Source organism: Aulonocara stuartgranti, assembly GCF_965226115.1.
Source record: "Aulonocara stuartgranti genome assembly, chromosome: 15".
Classification (NCBI taxonomy): Eukaryota; Metazoa; Chordata; class Actinopteri; order Cichliformes; family Cichlidae; genus Aulonocara; species Aulonocara stuartgranti.
In genome coordinates this window covers 24,303,501-24,327,420 of record NC_138951.1, presented here as the reverse complement: position 1 = coordinate 24,327,420, position 23,920 = coordinate 24,303,501, and the positions used below count along the sequence as shown (strand labels likewise).

General features: G+C 41.6%; 1 protein-coding gene across 4 annotated transcripts in view; it reads right to left on the bottom strand.

Annotated features, from left to right (window-relative positions):
* The window catches only part of col12a1b (collagen, type XII, alpha 1b), a 150,052-nt gene that overhangs the window by 61,738 nt on the left and 64,394 nt on the right, over window positions 1–23,920 (bottom strand). For all 4 annotated transcript variants that reach the window (XM_082505922.1, XM_082505919.1, XM_082505920.1 and 1 more), the window contains 16 exons: window positions 22,244–22,383; window positions 14,448–14,577; window positions 13,693–13,832; window positions 13,274–13,403; window positions 12,334–12,473; window positions 12,101–12,230; window positions 11,877–12,016; window positions 9,322–9,451; window positions 8,272–8,411; window positions 7,280–7,409; window positions 6,108–6,247; window positions 5,856–5,985; window positions 3,762–3,901; window positions 2,075–2,204; window positions 1,338–1,477; window positions 812–941 (listed from right to left, as the gene is read on the bottom strand). In XM_082505922.1, coding sequence (XP_082362048.1) covers window positions 812–941; window positions 1,338–1,477; window positions 2,075–2,204; window positions 3,762–3,901; window positions 5,856–5,985; window positions 6,108–6,247; window positions 7,280–7,409; window positions 8,272–8,411; window positions 9,322–9,451; window positions 11,877–12,016; window positions 12,101–12,230; window positions 12,334–12,473; window positions 13,274–13,403; window positions 13,693–13,832; window positions 14,448–14,577; window positions 22,244–22,383 — 2,160 coding nt within the window. The remainder of the gene's footprint in view (window positions 1–811; window positions 942–1,337; window positions 1,478–2,074; window positions 2,205–3,761; window positions 3,902–5,855; window positions 5,986–6,107; window positions 6,248–7,279; window positions 7,410–8,271; window positions 8,412–9,321; window positions 9,452–11,876; window positions 12,017–12,100; window positions 12,231–12,333; window positions 12,474–13,273; window positions 13,404–13,692; window positions 13,833–14,447; window positions 14,578–22,243; window positions 22,384–23,920) is intronic.

Genomic DNA, 23,920 nt, shown 5'->3' with positions numbered 1-23,920 from the left:
TATAAAGTTAATGTATCTGGTGTCAAACTTTAAAAAGAAGCTGTAATTTGTGTGAGTTGAGGGGGTTCATGTTCACTGCAGGCCAGCAAACACACTAAACCTGTGTCTTGGTTGCATTAGAGTGGAGACATAATAAGATGATGATATTATCCTTTATTTATCTCAGCAAAGGCATGAATGTTCTGTTTCTACTTAAGGTTTACTGACAACTCTCCATTAAAACCACGACCTCTGGCCTTTGTTTGCTGCTGGTGATAGATTTAATCTTGTTCAAGTGAAGCTCAGACTTCATCGCTTGTGCAGATTCTCAACAGGTCAAAGTTGCACCTTCAAAGCTCGACTCATTCGCTTCTGACCTGTGGCTCAGATCAGTTTTCTGCGATCAATTTACAAACCAACATTCGCTGATGCTGACATTTTTAAGCAACTTTTTTTCCTCTTCAAGGAAGAGCGTTTCTTTATCCAGACCATTGAGATACCGACAGCAGTTATAAAGTGCCCATACTGTGCTCATTTACAGCCTCATAATTTTTAGTATTTAGTTACAAAAATGTGCAGCAGCACCTGTTTAAAATCATTCTGGAACATTTATATTTTCTCTCGTCTCTTCCAGGCCGCCCCGAAAAGTTCTAAAGCCTGCTCTGACTGACGTGTCTGTCAAATAGCAACATCTGGAGCTGCAGCACTGCCACTTTGAATGACATCTGTTCTGTTTCTTAGTAGTGTGTAATGTTTACTGCAGATAATTCAAAAATCTGATCACAGGCAGGGTGGCAGTGCACCTGTAAATGCTCTCGTTCTGACAACTTACGTGTCTTTCCCTTGTCTGACTGGCGGAGACCTTCTCCTTCGGGGTAAACTGGGACCACGGTCACAGTGTAGGGAGTGTCTGATAGCAGGTTCCTTAGGATGGTGTTGGTGGTGCCGCCGGACACCTGCTCCTGTTCGTACACAGAAACACAGCTGTCAGTCAAAAGAAAGCAGAAGTGGCGGATCTGAGGAGGATCATTCTGGCACTGATTCTGCAGTAATCATCCACAGAAACAGGAAAATTTGACTTTGGTGAAAAACTAGCTGGACCCCTTGTACAGAACATGCAGAGTGATGAGAAACATGACACTGGTTGAATCAGAAACAGCATTAAAAGCAAATGCCGAAGTGTAGGTGGGCTACAAGGCAGCTTGCAGATTTGGGCAAGTTAAATCAGATCAAATAATTCCTGATATGCAGAAAAAGGCATCTGATGAGCTGATGTGAATCTGCTTTGCCTGTCTGAGCTAATGTCCAGTTTTCCTTTGTGACACATGACAGGACAGGAAGTCAGTGTGATCTCTAACCATGTCCTCGGCGCCTCCGGACGCGGGCACGTAGAAGATGCGGTACTGCCGGACGTTGCCCTCCGCCGGTTCCCAGCGCACCTTCAGGGAGCTGGTGGTGGGATCAGTGACCTGGAGGTTCTTCACTCCACCCAGAGCCTCTGTGAGCACAACATGGTGGTTACATTTCAGACCAGTTTCCTCGAGTGTCAAATGTCACAGAGAAGCAACATCTGCTGAGTTTCATATACCTCTTTAGCTAAACCTCCTGCAACTGCCATGTTGGTTCTTGATATATTAAAGCTGAGTGTTCTCCTCTGGCCAGTATATCTACTCTTACAGAGTAGTTTTGGTTTGGGATGTTTGTCTTCTCTACACTAAACTTCTGGTGTTCAAAGCACCCCAAAAATCTAAAAATTACACTTGAAAGAGTCTTTTTTTTTTTCAGAAATCATTATCCAGTTATTTAAAAAAAATCAAAAACGTATCTGTGAAAGGTTTTATAAAGGAACTACTTTCTTTCTTTCATCTTTATCCACCTCCCAAAAAGGTGTGCAGCCAGCTTACATTACAGCGCACCTTTAAGGTTTGCATCCTGTCATGACCATAAGGCTCTTTTTATGGATAGATTCATAATTTCTACTGCAAAATATAGTTGGTGAGTGTAGTTTTGTGGAAAAAAGTAACTCCTGTATCAAGTCTGTGGATTTTTGAGTTGCAGCCTCGTGAATCCCAGAAAGAGAATTTGATGCACTCACTGGTCTTCCCGTTCTCCGATGCTCGTTTTCCCTCCGTGTCGGGGTAAATGGGAACCAGTGTCACTTTGTACTCAGTATCTGGACGCAGCTCTCTCAGCACTGTGTTGGTCGTAATCCCAGACACCTGAGTCTGTGAAGGGAAAATTAATAAGCAAATATCAGCCACGGATGGGTGACTTTAATGGAATTTATTTATCTCACTAGCTGGAGGTGAGAAAATGATCTTACTAAACACTGTCCAGGATTATATTATATAATGTGCTTTAACTTAGTCATTTAAAGTCAGTCAGGGATTCTCACCTGGGACTGAAGCAGCTTTTAAGAGAGATTTTTCCCGCAAACCAGCCACAGACGTTGGCACCTTTGGAAAGTTTGCAGTCCGTGGCTCCAAGCAAGAAACTTACACAAGGCACTTATATTTTTAGGTGCTTTGGACCACAATTCTCAAAATTATACTGTTTTTACTTCGTTTTTGTTTTCAACCAATGTCCATCATTTACTGCCATAAATTTCTAAATACCAAAGAACCCCCACTCTCATGAAATCCAGAATGAATATGGCCATACGGAGCTGCTCCAGCCAAAAAACTCTTTGCATGGGGTAAACATTTTTCTTTAAACAATCTTCATGTTGTTATTTATTTATTTTATAGATTTAGTTCCACATTGAGACTTCCGTGAGCTATTTCACGACAGCTGCCGTTTGGAATTTCTGTGACGGTGAAACCAGAAACTAAAGGACATTCAGTGTCTCCTCATGGTTGACTGCTTCTGAATGGTGCAGGGAGTCCCTGACAAAAACAAAGGAGCGATCTGTGTTATTCTGAAGTATAACTTCATCATCTCAGATTTTGAATCGAGGCAAGGATTAAGCCTTCTGCTCTTGTCTGTGTTTGGCTGTTTCAGCTGTAACTCAGCTTCCTGGTCATCTCACTAACAGATGTTTGGGGCCAGTCATTGTCTCCATTTCTGGTTTTAGACACTTCTTCTTCACATGGGTGCCTTTGAACATTTTTATTAGTCAGGTTTCTTTCTTATTTTTATCCTCTTTGGCCACCTCACTCCGAGATGTAGAGGTCAGCACAGCTGGATTAACAGGAAGTGAACAGGCTCCCTGATGATCAGCTCTTCTCTGTCTCCACTTACTCATTTGTTTAAATTTTCCCAGAACTCTTGAAATCAGCTCACACGTAGCGTGAGAATGAAACTAGCATCATTTATTCTAATACTGTAAAAAATAAAAACCCCAAACAGAAACACGCACTTCGACGGTTTTACGGGTTTGGATAAACTAACTTGAACTGTTTGCTCACGTCAGCTCGTCGCAGTCTCTCATTCTCTGCTAATGTTCTAGGCATCAACTCGCAAACAAAGACGCTATAAAACTATAGAAGAATTAAGTGATTAGCGGCACATAAAATATCCTGTGGCGTTTTAATTTGTGCTCCCAGTGAGAATTCTGATTGTGTTTTCTGTGTCATGAAAGGAAGATGCTATAAGGCTTTGATGCACTCGTGTGCTCCCGAGAAAAGTCTGAACTCAGCTGAATTTAGTCAAATTTGATTCATCTTTCATCATAACAGGTTTGACATTTATAACAGAAATAATTGAAAAACCCGCAGCTGCTAACATTTATGAAAACCGGACCTGCCTTCTTTGATAGGATTATGAGGTCAGTAAAAGCTTACCACGCTCTCCTGTCCTCCAGCGGCGGGGACGTAGATGATCTGGTACTGTCTGACGTCGCCCTCAGCCGGGTCCCAGCGGACCCTCAGTGAGTTGACGGTGGGGTCGGTCACCTGGAGATTCTTCACTCCGCCCAGAGCCTCTGAAACAGACGGGACACATCACAGCCTGACACGATGCGGGCGGGTGGAGTTCACCTCATCAGGACAGACCAGATGTTCCAAAGCCGGGGAGGCTGTCAGTCACAGAGGAGTCTTCTTTCCTTCCTGTGCCTGTCTAAACTTTCTGGTATTCCATAAAGAAACCCTATTAAACTGTTTTTTAGACATTAAAGAATTCCTCCAATAAAAAAAAAGTTTAAATAACTGCTGCAAATAACCCTTAGCGTTTGTTTTATCCTGCAGGGTGCTCCAGATGGATGCGTTTGCCACATCAGGAGTGTCCAGATGTGTCAGACTCAGGGAAGTTGCCTAAACTTTCTGGCATTCATTTGCAAGCCACAAGCGTTTATATAAACAGGGACTATTTTCTTGCTGTCTGGCTGAAAACATCAGACCTTTAAGGTGGTTTTTCTCATGATTTGACTGCAAACCTTACATTGCTGGCAGGTTTTCCACACAGCTGGTAAAAATGATGGTTTAAAAAAAGGACATTATTGGAAAGAACACTTAAATAAAAGCACTTTTAGTTGGTGGTGTGTGCTATGAGTCAGCTTACTCTTCATGACTCTGGCTGTAAGTGTCAGATGGTTCTGGTAATGCAGGACAGATAGAAATCGAAGGAAGTACCTCAAGCTTATCTGTAAAGACTTTCTGCTAGAAAGCATCAATCAAGTTTTCTATTGTTTTTAAAGAGCAAAAAGAGCAAAAACAGCTTCAATCTCACGGTGAGGCCAACACCATTTATGTGTGGTCAAAACATCGACCTCTAGTGATACAACAAGAAAAGATTTTTAACAGAAGACAAAATAAACTTCTGAGAAATGCAGAAGATGATGATCGCATATTTGACAAAACTGTCATCTGTCTTCACTGGCTGTGATTCATTTGGTCTTACTGTGTAGTGAAAAGTGTGGTAAACCCACAAAAACAGAGGAAAAACTCATATATGATGATGGGAAACCCAGTGTGTCAGTCCAAAGACACGACACAGGCGATGTAGTGGAGATGTTACTTATGGAGAGATGGGCAGCAGTAGCATATTGTTTTACTTTTCATTCATTTTCTGTTTTTTTCTGTCTCTGTAAAAATGACCTCCCCGGTGTCTGTGAGTGTTTCCGTCATGTGCTGCGCTGTAATAAAAAAAAAGTTCAAATACAGACAAAGATCCCGTAAATAAATAAGTCTTGCAAACAATAGCACGAAAAGAATCAATTTTATAGATGCAATAAAACACGCGTTCTTTGGAGAGGGCTCTCGAACGCACCATCAGGGACAGATTATCAAAGCAGTCCAAACTAATAACTGCATAACCGCTGCTGGATGGTGAATATGAAAACATGTGGGATCGCTGGGGAAATACTCAGAAAGGGCGGGGCCTAAGTGGAAATGGCTAATAAAAAAAACTGCCTTTTGATTCTCATGCCATCAACGGTTGCCCAGGTGGACAGGCCAAAACCTTCCTACGGTGCAATAAACGTCTGTAAGTGTGTTTTATGTTGATGTAGTGGTTCCATGTTGGTGCAAAGAAATGTCATGTGATTTCCTCTGCAATCGAATTTCCCCACATCTGTCTAAAACGACAGAAATCCTGAAACGTCTATAAAAATTGGATGTAGTGACATCACCCATTGGTTGTGAAGTCCTGTTCAGAAGCCTCGAGGTCATCATTTCCTCCAGGTCTGACTGTGACGTGCTCACTGCCTGCAAACACTGCTAACACTGAGGATTTAAAATGCCAGGACTAAAACCTTCAGGTAATGCCATCTTTTACACACTCTGTGGTTTAAGAAAATCCCACTGTTCCTTTTTGGTCCTGTCTGTCTGTCTGTCTGAAACAAGATTTGGTCATCTGACTCTTTGGAGCAACGCACACATGCCTCCAGGAATCTAAAAAATGCTGCTCCCCTTTGTGAAAACCCTGAGTGATCCACTCACTTGTCTTTCCCTTCTCCTCCTGCCTTATGCCCTCCACGTCTGGGTAGACTGGAACGACCGCCACCTTGTACGCGGTGTCAGGGTCCAGGTTCCTCAGGATGGTGGTGGTGGTGCCACCAGACACCTCCTCCTGTTCAACAAAGTGCCAAAGCCTTCATTAGCAGATTACCTGATTACTATTACTTTTACTGGGTATTTGAACCAAGATAAGACCCTGAAATTGGTCCATAAAACAGTTTGTTTGTTTTGTACCATGCGTTCTTCTCCTCCTGGTTGGGGCGTGTAGAAGACCTTGTAGGTCCGGACGTTGCCCACTGCTGGATCCCAGCGCACTGTCAAAGTGTTGATGGTTGGGTCGATCACCTTCAAGTTCTTTACTCCACCCAAAGGATCTGAGAAGGAGGAAAAGGCACTTAGCGCTTACATGGTATCTAAAATATCCCTGAATATTTCCTACCTGCATCCAGCCCTAGGGACTCAAATATTTTTAGATTTAAACTTGAATTGTCTTTAGATTATTCCCAACATCAAATCAAGTTCATGCTTGATTCTTGAAAGAAGCTGAGCAAGAAAAACGCTGTTTAACTCTGAGAACTGTGATTTCTATAAAGGGTCATTAGGACTCCAGCTATGCCTGATTTAAATTTGCTGGATTGTACCTTCAGTGTGGCCTCCTTTTCCATCTCTAGACACTGGTGCCATTCATAAATCACTGCCTGACTCTGATGTCCAGGTTCACTGCTGTCGTTGAGAGCATTACAAAGACCCAGAAACCTAACAGCAGCCTTTCAGGCCACAGCGTCCAAGCCTGAAGTCGGTGCATGCGCTCAAGATTTAGCATTAGTCGTTTCTGAACATTCCCCTTCCATTAAATTCAGGTGAATGCTGCCATGAAGGGAAAATCAGGTTAATGTAAATGCAATGACTGCTGCTTTTTAATGGTGGAATTTAACACAGGCTATGTCGGTGATAAATCTGATATAAGTCTGTGATTTGTATGTGATATATGTGTGTGATATATCGGGTTTAGTCTTCAACGCTGGCACAAAAAGAAAATGCCCACTTGGGTTTAACAGCCTGACTAAGCTGCCATTATTTTAGTGTTTCCATTTAGCCTTGGATGTTAAAGAAACTTTGTTAACCATCTGAAGTACTTTCATTATTTAGGATGATTTCAAGTAAACTGCTGGCTTTCCCACAAAAACCATCTGACAGAAATCTTCAGTTTTATATTTATGTCTCTGTTTTTCTCTCGTCACTTCATATTTTAACATTTCAGAGTTTCCAACTGTAATCAGACATCTTCATTAGGTCTTGGGTCCATGTAGATGTAGCAGCTCATTATTTTTCCAAATAAGACAAAAAACCGAGTAAAATGACTTCAAACCACAAGTTTTAGCTGTAAATCAGTCAGCAGGACTCACTTGTCTTCCCATTTTCGGACATGGACTTTCCCTCCATCTCGGGGTAGACGGGCACCACGGTGACAGTGTACTCTGTGTTTGGATCCAGGTTCTTGAGCACCGTGCTGGTGGCGGTTCCAGGAACCGAGTCCTGAGTTGGGGGGAGGAAGAAACGACTTTGAACTGGATGAACTCCTTGATCTGGAGAACAAATGAGTGCTTTGGCAGCCGCAGACAGATTCTCAGAATGAGCAATGTCACCGTTTAATGTTTTCTTGGACGCAGCTTCACTCAGTATCAGGAACAGTTAAGACTCGGAGATAAAGATGGATTTCTGCACAGGGCTACCACTTTAAAGGCTGTCCTGGGACAGGATAGAGCTTCAGATAGAAAAAATGAGAGCAAGTCTTCCTTTGCATGCACTCCTTCAGGCCTCTGCTGCACTTTCAAAATTCTACTTCTTCTTTGTCCATTTAATCTAATTTTCCTAAAATGTGCCAACACGCTGAGATAATGAAATAAAACAAATCAAATCATCTTATTTTACGACATCTTCTGACATAACCTTTGGGGTAATGAAACTAAACAAGATATCACCACAACTTCACAGAAAATAGTCAAACTTTCTCCTGACTCAATAGATCTCATTTCTCTGTCAAATGTTTTCCATTATTTGCAAGAAAACATCTTTTTTTTTTAAAAAGGCAACAACATCATCTGGTGGTTTTCATCTTTTGATATCGTGATCTTACAACTTTTCCCAAGACAAGAACGCTCTGGTGTGTAACTGCCTTGGAAACGACCTCACGCCGCTGACTCGACGCCACAGTGAGAGCCAAAAGGGAAAAATAAGATCTGCTCACATGGCTACCTGATCTCCCCTTAAAGACGAGACTCCTAACTTTGATTCATCAGAGGTCCAATTTTACACACACAGGAGCACTTTGCACTGGCTTTTTGCCCACAAGGATTTTTAAAGTAATTAAAGTAAGAAGAAACTTCCACATCCTTACCACATCCTGCTCTCCTCCAGCTGTGGGCACCCAGATTACGATGTACTCGCGCACATTCCCCTCCGGTGGCAGCCAGCGAACGTTCAAGGTGCTGGTGGTGGGATCGGTCACCTGCAGGTTCCTCACAAAGCCCAGTGGCTCTGAACAGAAGTACAGCCAGAACAGGAAGTCAGTCAGTGCCTGGATCTGAGTGACATATCTTTAGTGTAGTCAGAGGTTAAGTGGTTTCTGGTGATAAGTTTCAAATCTTTAAATAGGGAACTTTGTGAAGCTGTACAAACGTTTGAAAGAGGAAATCCTGCAGTATGCCCTCAGTCTGCACCTCTGACCCTGGAGTAACGACACTCGATGGAAAAGTCTACAAAGTACGTTTAATGTTACGAATGATATGCCACAAGTACTGTCCTTAAAAATGTTGCATGTGAATCACTGATCGCTATGGTAGATCTACCATCACTATTCTAACCTGTGAAGATGGCAGACTGCCTTCAGATTTTCCCGTCAGTGACAGAAAATATTCCGTTAACGTGATGTCTAGTCTGGACTGGCTTGAAGGCCGGGATCAGCATTGGCCCGGCTCTCTGCTCTCTGAACCCATTATTTCCAGTGGTTTGTACCTTGCTTCGTCATTTTTCACTGCTTTTTTAAGCTTTCATTGCTATTCACTGTGACAAACACCCACATGGCCAATGCAAATGGGAGGCAAAATGGAAAAAAATGGGATATTCTGTGTCTTTGAATTTGCTTTGGCCAGGATGAATGCCCAACTGGAAACAGGTCTCTATTTAACATGTTATAAGATAATACATAGCTCAGGTCGGCTATGTGTTCCTCTGAAAACGTTGTAATCTGCTAAAAATGTTCCTTATTGATGTATTGTGGCAAAGAGCAGTAAGCCAAAACCGAGCCAGTTTTCCTCCTCAGTCAACTTTTAGTTCAGTCAGACTCTGTTTAATTGTTTCTTTAAGGCTCGGGTGTTTTTTAATGTCCTTCTGAGCACATTTCTAAACATACTATGGGGGTCACGTGACCTCAAGCCTCGATACTCACTTGTCTTGCCAGTCTCAGACAGGCTTGGTCCGTCTCCCTCGGCGTAGACGGGGACCACGGTGACGGTGTAGCGGGTGTCCGGCAGCAGTTTATTCATGATGAATGTGGTGGTACTCTCAGACACGGTCTCCTACGAAAAGATGCATCAGATTTATCCTGAAACTAAATCCCAGAGAGTCCATATGTTTGACCTCAACAAGGTCAAAACACAAATAAAAGTCTTCCTGAGAAAGTGTCTGGGTCTCATGAAAATAGTAAATTGGCTTACCTTAATGCCTAACATGGGAATTTTTAAAAGCTGAAATATTTCTTGTGTTTTAAAAAGAAAATCCCTTTTTTGTTTTTAAAGCAGAAGAATCTTCTGAAACAACCTGTGGATCATCACAAGGCCTTTTCTACAGTGGTCCAGTTTTTATTCCGCTTTCAGGAGTGGTTTGAAAAACATCTAAACACTAGACATATTTCTACGTTCCTTAAGTTTTTTATTTATTGCATTTTCTGAAATGTTGCTTTAGTTTCCTTGTTGTTGTTGTTTTCAAGGCCACCGTAGACCAGCAGAAACAAATAACACCTTTAACACCTGTTCCTCTGGTAAATATTTCTTCCCGCTATTTACAGTTTATTTGACATTTTGTGTGCGCAGCATTTTGGTTTGTGAGACGAAACCACGCGAGCAGCAGTCAGATTCTTTTGGTCGAGCAGTTTGAAATTCCTTTGCAAAACTAACGTTGACGTGCTAATTGAGGGGTGAAGGTTGTGCAATCGACAACGATAAATGAGCCGCTTCTGAGGAGACAAACCCGAGTGGCCAAATCATCTGTCGGCTGCGTTCGCAGCTGTTATTTAGTGCTGATGGCACTGCAGAAATATAAAACCCACAAACATGTCATACAACAATGCGAGCTTCACGTTGCCAGAAAGGATTTAGACGGTTTTGTGTGGCAACTGCATGACGGGATTATCCTGTCAAAAAGCATGACATCACCAAATCTCTGCTGAGAGCTTTGATCGTTTTGTCTTTTTTAAACTTCTGTTGAGCATCTTGGATTTTTTTTTTTTTAGTGCCGTTTCCTGGAAAATTTATCAGACTTTTTTATTACAAGCTTTAAAAGAGTTTTACCAAACTCCCTCCAGCATTTTGTCGAGTGTAAAAACACCTCAGGGGCAGAAAAAAGGTCTGTCAGTATCGCGTGATGACAGCTTGTCAAAGAGCAATGATGCTGTCAGCAAAAGGAAAAGAAAAGAGTGAACACGCCGAGTAGGACTCAGATGTTTAATAAGCTAATGCCAATCTAAAAACTGCTCATTTCAGAATCTGCACCGACTGACATTAAACCTCAGGCAAAGAGATGAAGCCCAGGAGGAAGTGCTAAAAACTGCAGTTCCTCTAACGGCCACTTGAGGCTGGCTCCAAAACCGAGTCATTTCCCATAGAGTCCCATGTTTAAACTTCCAGCTTTACAGCAGAAATAAACATGTTTACAGCCTGCTGCAAAACTGATTATAGTCTCTGTGGATAGTCTCCCTTTTCATAAAAACTGCACAAGGGAGCTTTTTAAAAAATGACTTAACTATAATTTGAATACTGTTTAAGACTTAAAGTTAGAGCTGTCGCTCCTCTGACTGACAGGCCACTGCATTTTTCACACCAAAAGTTTGTTTACTCTGATACAAATCAGCTGAATAGTTTGCAAATGTGTAGCTTTTAGCCATAATTTGGTTTCTTTTCACACACCAAAATCTCCAAGTGATCCAACATGTGTCGCTACAAATTGCATGATTTGTAAGCGGTGGTTGATCTGGGCCAACTACTGGAGGGTTCAGAAGGTGACAGGGTCTCAGAGCAGTTGTGGTTCAAACCCTGGTGCGATTATTGTGTGCACATCTGCACAAGGGAACCGCACCAAGGAGCAAAACCAACCAGAGTTTGACTCAAACAAACTTTTTATTTTCTGAGTTCACATAGCTGCTAAAATCCCAGTGAGTACATTTTGTTATAAGTATGAGGGTCCATGTGCCTGCTTGTGTCTTTTTGACTGTGCAGACTTGCAGTAGTTTACATTACAACGCATGAACTATGCACATTGGATGTACAAATTTTATGACTTGCAGACCATCCGAGGTGTCTGTGCTTCAGTTTTGGTGAATTAATTTAAAGTATTTCACTCGTCTGTTACTGTGGATGCAGATTAAAAAGCTGATGACTGTTTTTTCCTCCTGTGTATCTCCCTCTAGGATTAATAACATTTTTCTGATTTCTGAACTTGTCCTGCTAACGCAGCTGATCATGACTGTGATTGGCCAATTCAGTTGGGTTGTTTCCTTTCATGCATTTCTTTTCAAATTGAGTGGAAGAGACTGGATCATCTCATCTCCACCACCAACTGTGTTTGACACAACCCCCAGAGCGATCAGGGCACACCATGTCAAAAAAATGATAATCCACAAACAGTGAATCACATTGCGTGGCTACATCCATTTACAGCCTTCTGCAGTCTTTAGAACAAATCAGTTATCAGCATTTATCTGATAAATTCTATGAAGAGAGCACTTACTTTAATCTCCAGGCCTCCATCCACAGGAACGTAGATGATATTATATCCCTGAACGTTGCCATCAGCAGGATCCCAGGTCACAGTGAGGGTGGTGATGGTCGGGTTGGTCACACTAATGCCACGTACTCCGCTCAATGGCACTGAGGGCGCAAATGTGATGAGCGATTAAATGACAATGAGTTTTTACATAGGGTTCATTTTAAAAATCTTCTACAGTGACCTACATGTCTTTCCATCCTCAGACTGGCGTTTGCCTTCCCTGGCAGGGTAAACGGGTAACACTGACACCGTGTATGGAGTATCGGGCATCAGGTTCCTGAGGATGATGTTTGTGGTGCTCGCAGGAACTTGTTCCTGTTTGGCAAAATTAGGAAATAAAATGTTGCTTAAATGCTTCAGGCTCATAATTGGTTGTTTCCTGGAGAAAGGAAGCGGTACGGCGTGCATGGAGCCTCACCATCTGCTCTTCCCCACCGGCTTTGGGTACATAGAAGACCTTGTAGAGACGAACAGCTCCATCAGCAGCATCCCAGTTCACATTCAGAGAGGTCATCGTGGGGTCAGACACCCTCAGGTTCTTTACTCCTCCCAGAGGTCCTAAACAATAAGTGATTTTAGATTTAGACCACGTGAAGAGCCTGAATTAATGATTCCAATCTGTCGTGTTTCCATCATGATTTCATTTTGTTTTTCACAATAAGAAAAGACGAGGGGAACAAGGCTATTCCTCGATCTATAAAGTGAAGGTGTTATTCATTTGTGCTGGTGGTTTTTGTGTTGTTTCTTCTTTTTTACGATATCCTTTCTTTAATGAGCACAACTGACATCTGCTGTTTAGTGTCTCCATGTCTCAAAACAACCTCCCAGCAGACTAAGCACAGGGCAGAGAGGACACTCGTGGGTTCTCTGCAAAAACTGGTAAATCTGTTATTTCAGGTCATCTGATATTTCAGTTCTTGTTGTGTTTGTAATCATTTTCAGGGCTCAGGAAGGAATTCTGTTTGAGCCACAGGGTTTCCCCTAGAAATATGACCCCATAAAAAAGGAGATTTGGAAGCACGTGTAATCTGATTGGTCCAAATATAACTTTATGTTATGTTTGTTACATATGAATGGAGCACAGGGCCATAAAAATGCACTGATAGGATATCAGCAATATAAATATCATCTGTGAGAATTATGCTGCCAAAAAACAGACAAAAACACAAATCAGGTTACAGCGCCTCCTGATAAAACTGCACCCGTCCCCGAAATGGTTTGAAATTGATGTGGTGTATCAGTGAAGATGGACTCTGTGTAAAAAGGTCCCGACAGGGTCGTAAATTCTTTGTAATTGTACGGATACCAAGAAATATCCCCAGAGGTGTTTTTGGGGGGTGCGGGGGGTTCAAACTTACTTGTCTTTCCATTTTCAGACATCCTCTTTCCATCTCCTGCAGCATAAACCGGCACCAGGGTCACAGTGTAGAGAGTGTCGGGCTGCAGGCCTCGCAGGGTGGTGGTGGTTGTGCCCGCTGACACAGTTTCCTAAGTTTAGTAAGAAAATACACAAATTAGCTGCTCTGATGCAAACATATAGTCAGAAATAACATCAAGCTTAGGGTAAATCCTCCTCGCCAGCTGTGAAACACAGTAATTTATCTCTAGTTGCTGCATGTAACGGGGGCAAGAGTCAATTTTTTTTATACAATATGTATTAGATTTCTTTATATAAGTTTAAAATGGGTGTTTAAAGACCTAAAAGTTTCAGACATGATCAGGCAAATTGGTGAGTAATTCAAAGTCACGGCTGACAGGAAGCTGAGGATGGTCCTACCATGCTCTCATCTCCTCCAGCAGCAGGAGCATAGATGACTCTGTACTCCTTCACTCGGCCCTCGGCGGGCTCCCAGCGCACATTCAGGGTGGTCATGGTTGGGTTCAGCACCTGCAGGTTCCTGACTCCGCCCAGAGGCTCTGCAGGAACACAAACACAGGTGAAACAGGGCGAGCTTTCTCTTTTCTGTCCTCCATCTTTTCCTGGAGGATTGCGATCAAAAGCCTCAGCTAGCTCCTTTCAAAGCCAAAGAGGAGTCACTATACGTCAAGAACAGTTGAAACAGGGTAGTTGTTGCATTATGCACAAAACAAGCTGCTTAAAGATGTCACTTGCAATAAATTAAATCACGCTTTTCTTAATTTTTCAGGGGATTAAAAAAAAAAGTGACACCTCATAATGATTTTTTGATCTTTCTATCGCAAAACTTCATATGATGATGTTTTTAAAAATATGTTTGATTAAGATTTTCTTCTAGATATGGTTTCTTTTACTGTGGCACATGCGCTTTTGTTTAGCCAAAGGCCAGAGATAGCAGGAGTCTGTACATTTCCCTGCTAAGTAAGGTAAGACAGACTCGTCGGCTTGACTACATAACCCCAAAAGACCAATTCTGAGCCAAGAAAATGCTATTTTTTCTTTTTTGTTTAATAAAAAATTCTGTACAACTGAAAGCAACTTGTATTCATGCAGGACGCAGATTTCACTATAGCAGATATTTAATGTGAAACTTTGTCTCTGGATGTGAGTCTTACTGGTTTTTCCTTCTTCGGAGATATCTTTGCTGATGCCGGTGGCATACACCGCTGCGACGCTGACGGAGTACGGCGTGTCAGGCTCCAGCTTCTGCAGGATGACGCTCGTCTTCTTCCCTCCAACCTGCGTCTGTTCACAGGAAACACGTCGGCAGTGAGACTTGTGTTCACATCGGAGAAACACAGTAGTTTATCGGAGCTTAGTGACAGGTGGCTGACTCATGAAGAAGAACGCCACAGATGGCAAACACAAATGAGAGAAACATTTGCTGCCAGCTGTCAAATAAAAAGTCTTTTTGTTTTTAATGTTTGTTATATGGTCATGGCAGGTGGATTCTTCCCACTGTCACCAAGTGCTTGGCTCAAAGGGGATTGTTTGATTATTGGGATATTCGTTGTATTATTGTAGAGTCACTGCCTTGAAGTATAAGGCACTTTGAGGTGACTATTTGTTGTGATTTGGCGCTATATAAACAAAACTGAATTGAACTGAATTCAGCTTTTGTGGATTGAAATGATATTTTACTGTCATGAAATTCAAATGACTGGATAATTTGATAAGACGTTATAGGTGGATAAATGCAAACACCAGGCCATTTTAGCCCACTACTGAGTGGTTGCCAGGTAACATGATGAGCATTTAGAGGGAGCATTTGGGAAATGTTGTAGAAAACACCTGCATTGATTGCAACAAAATGGGAGCATTTCCAGGAAGTGACAGACGTGACGGTGATGTAGCCGCTCGTTGTTTAAAGGAGTTCAACGTGTTCCTGCCTGGTCACAGACACAGTATGTCGAAGTATAGAGCAAACACACTGAAAACTCATTTGTCCCAGCTGACTCTGATCTTTTAAATGACTCGCTATGTTTTTAATGTTGCTGGGGGGGTTCTGGACTTTGACAGCTATTTACTTGATGTCTGTTTGATTTCTGCTGACTACATAACAAATTAACTCTCAGAGATAATAAGGAAATCCCAGTTATTTGCTCCTTAATAGTTCTGATTACTATTTTCGTGTCTCTGAGACAGAAAGACGAGTGCATGCCAATGTGTGCTCCTGTATTTCTGCCCCTTAAAAGCCACAAGTTGGCTCCACACAGTTGGAGTGGATGGATTTATATGTATATTTCTTTGAGTTGTGTTGGGTTACTGGATTCGATGTTCCTCTGCAGGAACATGGATCACATGAAAATTGGGGAACAATGTGCCGTGAAAGACAATTTACTGTTTACTGTTTGCAGCTGGTCTGGTTCAGATATTTGAAGAGTAATGAAAAGCTGCACACCTCCACCTCCTTATCAGCTTGTCTGTGTCCTGCCTTCGTGTGGAAAACTACCACAGCATGAATCACATCACAGCCACTTATGAAACAATGGGAAACAGACGATTATTGACTGACTTATTTATTAAATCAACATGAGTTTGTTTGCCTGCGCTGTAAACAAACACCAGCTGATCTTCTGTGGCGAGTGTTTGATGTCATCTGCAGTTACCGCCACTGACCACAGGTGTCGCCACACCGGCTAAAATGTTTCAGCCTCTAAATGCGCGATCATTTATCCGGATCTCGAATCATCAGCCCTCTAAAAATTCAAGCAAAGCCCTTAAGTGTGCAGCGGCTCCCAGCGGGGCATGTTTTGGAGAGGCATCCACTGGTTATTAGGAGAATGTCAGCAGAGTATTTACATCATTTAGACTTCTTTCTCTGAGAGATTTGAAATCTAGTAGACTGAGAAATCCTGAGCAAACAACTCTGCAGTCCATCACACAGTGGATGCAGCGCTGTAAACACATCCACAGAGGGCATAAACAGTTTGTGGTGGCTAAGGGATAAATTACTGGAGGTATCACATCCCATTTACGTCAGTATTTTAGGTATTTGGATGTTTTATTTTATTCTGGGAAACATACAGAAGGTGAGTATCTTGTTTAGAGACAGTGGAGTGTGTTAATAAAACAATCAGTGACTCCTGTGGGTCACTGATTGTCTCGATTGGGACTACTTGGGACATTTTTTTTTAACCAGATAATTATTTAAATATGAGGTAACTTCACTGCTCATCTTCTAATGCAGCACTCAGTAAATGAGCCAAATATTCATCTAAAGTCTCAGAAATAAGATGACACAGGAATCATTTGTCTGAGCTTTTTTGTGAAATATGCCACAGAAAGTTTTTTATGTGTGCTTTTTCTAAAATTTTGGCTTGTCCAACAAAGGATGACTTGCAGCTTGGCAAAGAAACTAGAAGGTTAATCCTGTGTTTTCAGTGTTATGAAGGCGGTGCCATGGCAACATGCTTCAGATGTAACTTGCTCCGAGCCAGGTTATGATTGAGATAAGAGATCAACGGTTATGAAATGCACCAGTGGCTGCAGTTTGAAAACTGCTTTCTGTAATAATTAATATATGTTTGAATTCTTTTTGTATTGAATTATTATTTAATTAATTACACATGTAAACACAAATTTAATGGAATAACAGCTGTAATCTGTCAAATTCTCTTTAAACTGCACAATATGAAAATTTGATCTAGTCCAACCAGCAGACCTGTCTATGCTTGTGATTGGTCACATATTGTAGTGCCACCACCTTTCATGTAAACTCTGATGAATGGACTGATGAATGATGGGTTGACTTAACGAGTCCCTTTGTCTGATGTTTTAGCCTGATATTAGATTAAGTGGATTAAGCCTGAGAAGGAAAAGATATCCTTGATTTCTCTGCAGATTTCTTTATTGGATTAACCTTCTAGTTCTAGTAATGTGGAGTTGTGGCTCTTGTGACATTAGGGAGTTTTGAATTGATAATTTTATTCTGCTTTTGACTGGTCTAGCGTTGGCCTCCGTGTCCCATTTTATTTTGAAGGTGAGATTTCTCTGGCGTATTGGTTTAATTTGACTTCCTGCCTTCCGTTGTGCTCGTCTGGCACTCCCTGATTGATTTCACCTGCCTTTAATTGTTTCCTCATGTGTTCTGCCCTCTATCTGCATTTTTGTCCCTTTTTTTGTATTTTGCATGTGTAAAGGGCAGTTGGATCATCCCATTGCTTATCACTGTTCAGACTTCAGTCTGCAGACCTTCAGAGTTTTCACCCCAGTATAAAGCTGACCTATTTTCTCTACTATACATATGAAAAACAGCAGCCTTAGCCCAGAACTGGACTGATGAAGAAACCCCGTTTTTTCACCCAGTTCCCAAACTTGAGAGGAAACCCTGAGCTCATCCATAAAACAAACAAGCGTCTCATCTGGTATCACATGACTGATGCTAAGAACAACAAGGCCGCACGACACCAGATGCTCTCGGTCCTCTGGCGCACACATCTGATGCAGCGAGTGGATCGGAGCTCCGTTAGACGGATTTGCAGCGCTGACATCATGCCTCGGCCGTGACACGTTGTTTGGGGGAACACTGTCATAACATCTCAGAGACAGCGACCCCCCTCTAGATTCTTCTCATACTGCTCGCAGCTTCTTTTCATCTTGTTTCCACTGCTAATGATTATTGAGTCAGCATGTGGGAATGCAGTGTCGGCAGTCAAACGTGGGACTCCTCAAACTCACCGTCGTGCTGCTGGATGTTGTCAACAAATAAAAGCTAAATTGCTCTGTGAGGAAGGAGCCTGGAAACATGTCTGGCGGTGTGTCACTGACCTCCTCCAGATCATTGATGTGCATCTCGAGATGGAGGTGAAATTTAAAACCGAATCCAGCTCGTACTGTAAATCCAGCTGGTTCTGTTTTTGATATCAAAAGCTTTTTAAATGAGCCAGACATCAAATTACAGATCGCTCCGGTGCAGTCGGAGACCTCGAGTCTCAGACTCCACATTTTACTCCGTTTCGAAATATATTTCTCTTTGTACATCACTAAATGAGTCTACAGATTAAAGCTTTACATTAATTATACTACTCACATACCAGTTTATTAGGTACAACAAAGTCGGGGTATTTTTTTTTCTGGTTTCTCTCACTACCTTGAACTACCAGAGTTACTTCACCACTCTTCGTGTGTAACAAACAAAGAGGGTTAAGTTGACGGAGAGCTAAATTAACTCGAAGAAGAAGAAGACTTGCGAGGAACAGATAATTAACTGAACTGGCACAAAATCTAAATTGAAAAAAGGGGCACTGGCAGATCTAATGTGATATATGCACATTTATATGGTGCGCGTGTTTTTGTTGGCTTTGTTGAGCACTGAGACAGTTTTGTCAGGTGAGAAGAAGCTCCTGGGATGAGAACTAACACGTCCACGTCTGAGTGCACGGTCCTCAGCCAAAAAAGGGTGGCGTGGGAACAAGTCATGGCCTCCAGGGGAGGATTTCAAGCACCTCAGTTTGGAGCAGGAGACTGAGAAGGATTGGGACAGAGATACTGATAGTGGTCTCCTGTAGTCTACACTCCCACCCGCACCTATGAACATGTGCTGTGGGTCATGGAGCTCAGAGTAGAGCTGAAAGGGTCCAGCAGAGGTGGTTCAGACATCCTGGACGCCTCCAAGTTGTTTTGAGCTTGTCTAACTGGGAGGAGACCCATGGACAGATTCAGGACGTCCTGGAGAGATCGCGTGTCTCGACTAGATCGGTGTCCCCCACATGAGTTGTAGGAGGTGGGCTGGCAGAAGGAGGCCTGCTTAGACTGCTCTAATTCCCCGCCTGATTTTTTGTGTTTTTTGTTTTTCAAATGTATTGTATTTCAAAGCTTTATTTACTTATTTAAACTAATTCTTCAGATTTAGATTATAAGTGTAAAAGAGTGATCTGCTGTATTTCTATAGAGACTACCAGCCAGCATATGAAGTGATTAAATTAGCTGCAATATTCAACAACTTCAGATCCAGTAATATCATGTACATGATTCTGCACAAAGACTGCTTTTACTTTGGGTTTTTTGAGGATAGCTGGATCCTAAAAGGTCTTTCACTGCTAGCAGATCCTTTATTCTTGCTCACTGCCTCTTTTTTATGTAATACTGCCTGTGTGAGGGCACAGGATGCTGCACAAGAGCCAGAAAATCATTCACAAAAATTATAGCCAATTTTCACTCATGGTAGATTTTGGTCAACCTCTGTCTTGTTTAAAAAAAAATCCCTGATTTGCCCTGATTTGAAGTCATTTTCACAGAGATTAAACTGGAGATGATGATCTCATCTGCTGCACAGTTTACTTTACGGTTCACAATTAAACATTTATTCAAGTTGCATTACACAGGAGGCAAATCACAAAGCAGGTGCCATCAGTTTAGGCTCATTTATCAATAACAAACGAGATTCTCTAACTCAACGATGACTATGAACGACGATTTGACTTTTATTAGAAACACATCTAAAGAACTCAGAGATTCCTTCTTGGTAACTATGTGTTTTATGTGTGAGAATGAGAAAGCCTTTGTCTCTTCAGTGCCTTTAGCTTCTCCTTCTACACAGTTTTATGTCTTTTTTGCTCAGTTTTATAGATCTTGAAGTCCCATCTCAGGAGGTAGAGGAAACTTCCCATCAAATCCAGCAGTTCATAATTGATTTGTTTCTATATGTGCTTTGGGGCTCGTTTCGCTGACTTTTCTGACAGATTTAAAGCTCCACATCATCTTCAGATATTCACTGATTTGTCAGCAAGTGGCTGAAGCAAACCGAGACCTTCCCACTGGTCAAAAAGCAGCACAGCTGGGAACCTCCGCGCCCCGACAGCAGAACAAACCTTCGCTTTGTAAGAGCGCGCGGGGAAACTACACCTGGGAAAGGAATTTAGTCGTGTTGTTCTTTCGATCCCTCGACAAACAAACAAAACAGGAGTGGGTTTACAAGACGGCAGAGAGGGACCCGTTTTCTCATAAATGTCAAATTTACTAAACAATCATCGAAACTCGTCCATTTTGGGTGTAAAATCTTGAATAAACACTTTAGAAATCTCTGAATTCGCCTTTTGTTCAGAGTCAGTGAAGCAGCTCCAGCTATGGTCTCCTGATACAACAAAGAGCCAAGTGGTTATATCATAGAGGCCGTATTTCATGTGAATTCTGCTGCTTGGTGCACATTTCCTGCACATTAAATGATCAACTGAAGCTGCGATACCGAGGTTATATAAACTCAGTATGACCTTTTACTTTCTAAGACTCAGAGACAGAGAAGAAAAAAACCCTAACCCTTTAAAATTGAGGCCTAAATATTCAGAGATAACAACCTAACAATGTCAATGACAGCAAGACCTGGAGGGTTATGTTTGGGAGTGGTGTTCTGTTATTGGACTTCTGTGCGAATTAGGTTGTCCATAACAAACACCATGTTTGAATATCAGGGTGTACATAAGTGCATGTGGCACCAGGATACTCTAGGCTACAGGTTGATGAACAATTTTGTAATGGTATCACCGGATCTGCTGCCATATGTTCTCTGAACACTTGGATTACCACCTGCTGGTGAATTGGATCAGGCGGCGGAGCAGGATGCTGGACAAACCTGGCATACCTGAAAGTATTGTGAGGTTGTGCTGGTAATGCCTGGCAAAGGCCTAGGTCCATAAGGTCTTCAACTCCCACCTCCGGCAGAACTTTAAAAGCATCCCGAGGGAGACTGGGGAAAGTGAGTCCAAATGGACCATGTTCAGCACCTCCATTGCTGAAGCTGCTGCAAGGAGCTTCAGGTGCAAGGTGGCAACATCAGTACCAGATGGTGGAAATCTGAGGTGAAGGGAGCTATCAAGCTGAAGAAAGAGTCCTATCTATCAGGATTGGTTAGCCTTTGGGACTTCGGAAGAAGCTGATAGATGCCAACTGGCCAAGTAGTATGTGATCCTCCATTTTTACTTAACCTCCTAGGACCTGGAATCCAAAATACTCAATTTTGCTCTACAAGGACCTGATATCTACATTATACTTCTACTGTTCTATCAAAATTATAAACAAATATCCTCATATGTGGCTCTCATTTTTCTTAAAAACAAAAATAAGATAAAAAAAAAAATCTGGTAATTCTTTGTTTTTACATTCATCGGGCCCCAATATGCCGAAATATCAAAGACAAATTTAAAAAGCATGCCGTGGAAGAGTTCGGGTCTTAGGAGGTTAAGAAACAATTCACCAGCTGGGCCTACGTCCTCATTTTATGTTTGACAAAGGTTTTAGCAGGTAAAGGTGAATGGCTTGGGCAGGAATTGAGCTGCAGTTTGGGGAGGGCCTCCAAGGGGGACTGGTGGCGGCTCCCAGCCTGGCAGATCTCCATGTACTAAATAGAGTTGAAGATGTTAAATAATTGAAAACGGGAGGGAGGGTGGGGCACGTAAACGAGAACGAACAGCTTGTAGGCCTGAGGGAACCTGTATAGATGAGAACCGGAAGGAGCGTGTATGGAGGCGTGGTCCGCTCCTGAAATTCCGATACAATGGATGGATGGCAGCACTGGGACAGGTTAAGAAAAAGGTTTGGATGGACTGCTAAGTTTAACATGTCTTGAAATACAGGTGTCTTCATGTACACACAAAAATATATCAAACTGTGAAACTGATTCACAAATTGCCACAAGTCTGGATTGGAGAGGAGGCAGAGGTCGAGAAATCTCACTTCTTTCTGACCTAAACAGTTTTCATTTTCAGTTCTTGCAGTTGATCACTTCAGTCAGCGCCCTCTGGAAACATCCAATGATTTTTTTTAAACAGAGATATTTTAATGTGCTCCCTTGTCATTTTCTCATCCTAACTATGATTTAATTTGTGCAAACTTCCTACATTTATGGCATATAGAAACCCTTTTCTAATGTATCTGTACACTGATGATGCCATCATATTCTCATCCACAAACTTACTATGAGGGCCTCGCCTCCAGCGACTGGTCTGTAAGTGATCTTGTAATTCTGGACGGCGCCGGGGGCAGGCTCCCACTTCGCCGTCAGTGTGGTGGTGGTGGCGTTGAAAACCCTCAGGTTTTTGGGCGACGCAGGAAGCACTGGAAGCACACAGGTATGTAGAGTCAGATAAACAGCACCTGTATATGTGTGCGTGAAACGATCGGTGAAAATGATTATGATGATGTTGATGAGGAGGAGGATGAAGATGGCAGTTATGATGATGTTCTCACAATCCAGCGGGTCATGGAGCTGGAAGGGTTAATTTTAGGATGAGAGCAGCAGAGTGATGAGGTTTAAACCAGTTCAGAGTGGAGTTGCAGGTCAGGAATGTCTTATTAAATCACTGGTCTCATAAAAATGGAGCTAAGTTATATATTTTTACAAAAGGAAAAGTCCTAATGCATAAAAAGGATTCTAAAATTGGACACAATAACACAAAAACACAATTATTATGGAAACAACTTCTATAACTGATGATCCTAGACGGGAACTATGATTCATTTGTGGTTTCTAACAAATAAAATTATGGCAACAACAACAACAGCATAACAAAAACGAAATTTGGCAGACATTATAGAAAATTCTGCAGTTTTTAACCAATGCTTTGGGGAAAGCAATAATGATTAGCTGTTTTGCAACAACCTGTCTTTGGGGTTATGATAACGCATTTGTTGATCATAAAAGGTAAATTTAGCAACAGCTGGACACCCTGAAACAAACCAGGGCTCTGAAATTTAGGCATAATAATAAATATGACAAATTTGTGGATCATTCATATAAGTTTTTTCTTTTTGAGTAAAGAGCATCAAAGCACATTTTTGGTAATGAGAGTGGATAAAATTTTTATTTAAAAATCAGATTTAGTTCACTAACCACCATCTCCACTACAGAACCTCTGAACAACATTAAACTGATGACGAATATGTGATGACATAATAAAATGACGTTATAATGTGAGATGAACATGACGGCAGGAATGACAAACATGTTGGGAGGATGAAACAGGAACGAGGACACTCATTCACAGTGATGGAGGTCTGTGGAGGTTGACGTGTTACTGGTCAATTTTCACACTTCTTGCATTTGAAGCCCTGAATTTGCATTCACACCACAATATAGTCCATGTCCGTGTTGCCCCAAACCTGGGGATTTTTTTAAAAAAAAAAGCAGATTTGTTTAAATCTAAGTATGTGTATGGTGTCAAAAACATCAGTGAAAGAAGTTCAGTCATTATAAAGACATGTTTTGATCTGATATATCACTTAAATAGCTTCTAATTAGCTTGAAAATTGTGTTTAAAAACTGCAGTGGTTTAAAATATTTCAAGTTATATTGTAATTTTTAAGAAGTAATTTTTATGTTTTTAAGCAGATACTAGCTGCATGATAGCTAGCAACATTAGTTAGCTAGAGATATTAGTTAGCTACCAAAATTAGTTAGTTAGCCACACTAGTTAGATGTGTTATTTATTCTATTGAAATGCATTGCTTTTCATATCTTATCTTTTGTAATTATCATAACATGACATAAATAACTCTTAATTTTGTTTTTTGCCTTGCACATATTTCTATTTTATATGATGACATTTAATACCACAGTGCTTTAGTTACTGCTGTGTAAAAGAACAATGTGCTA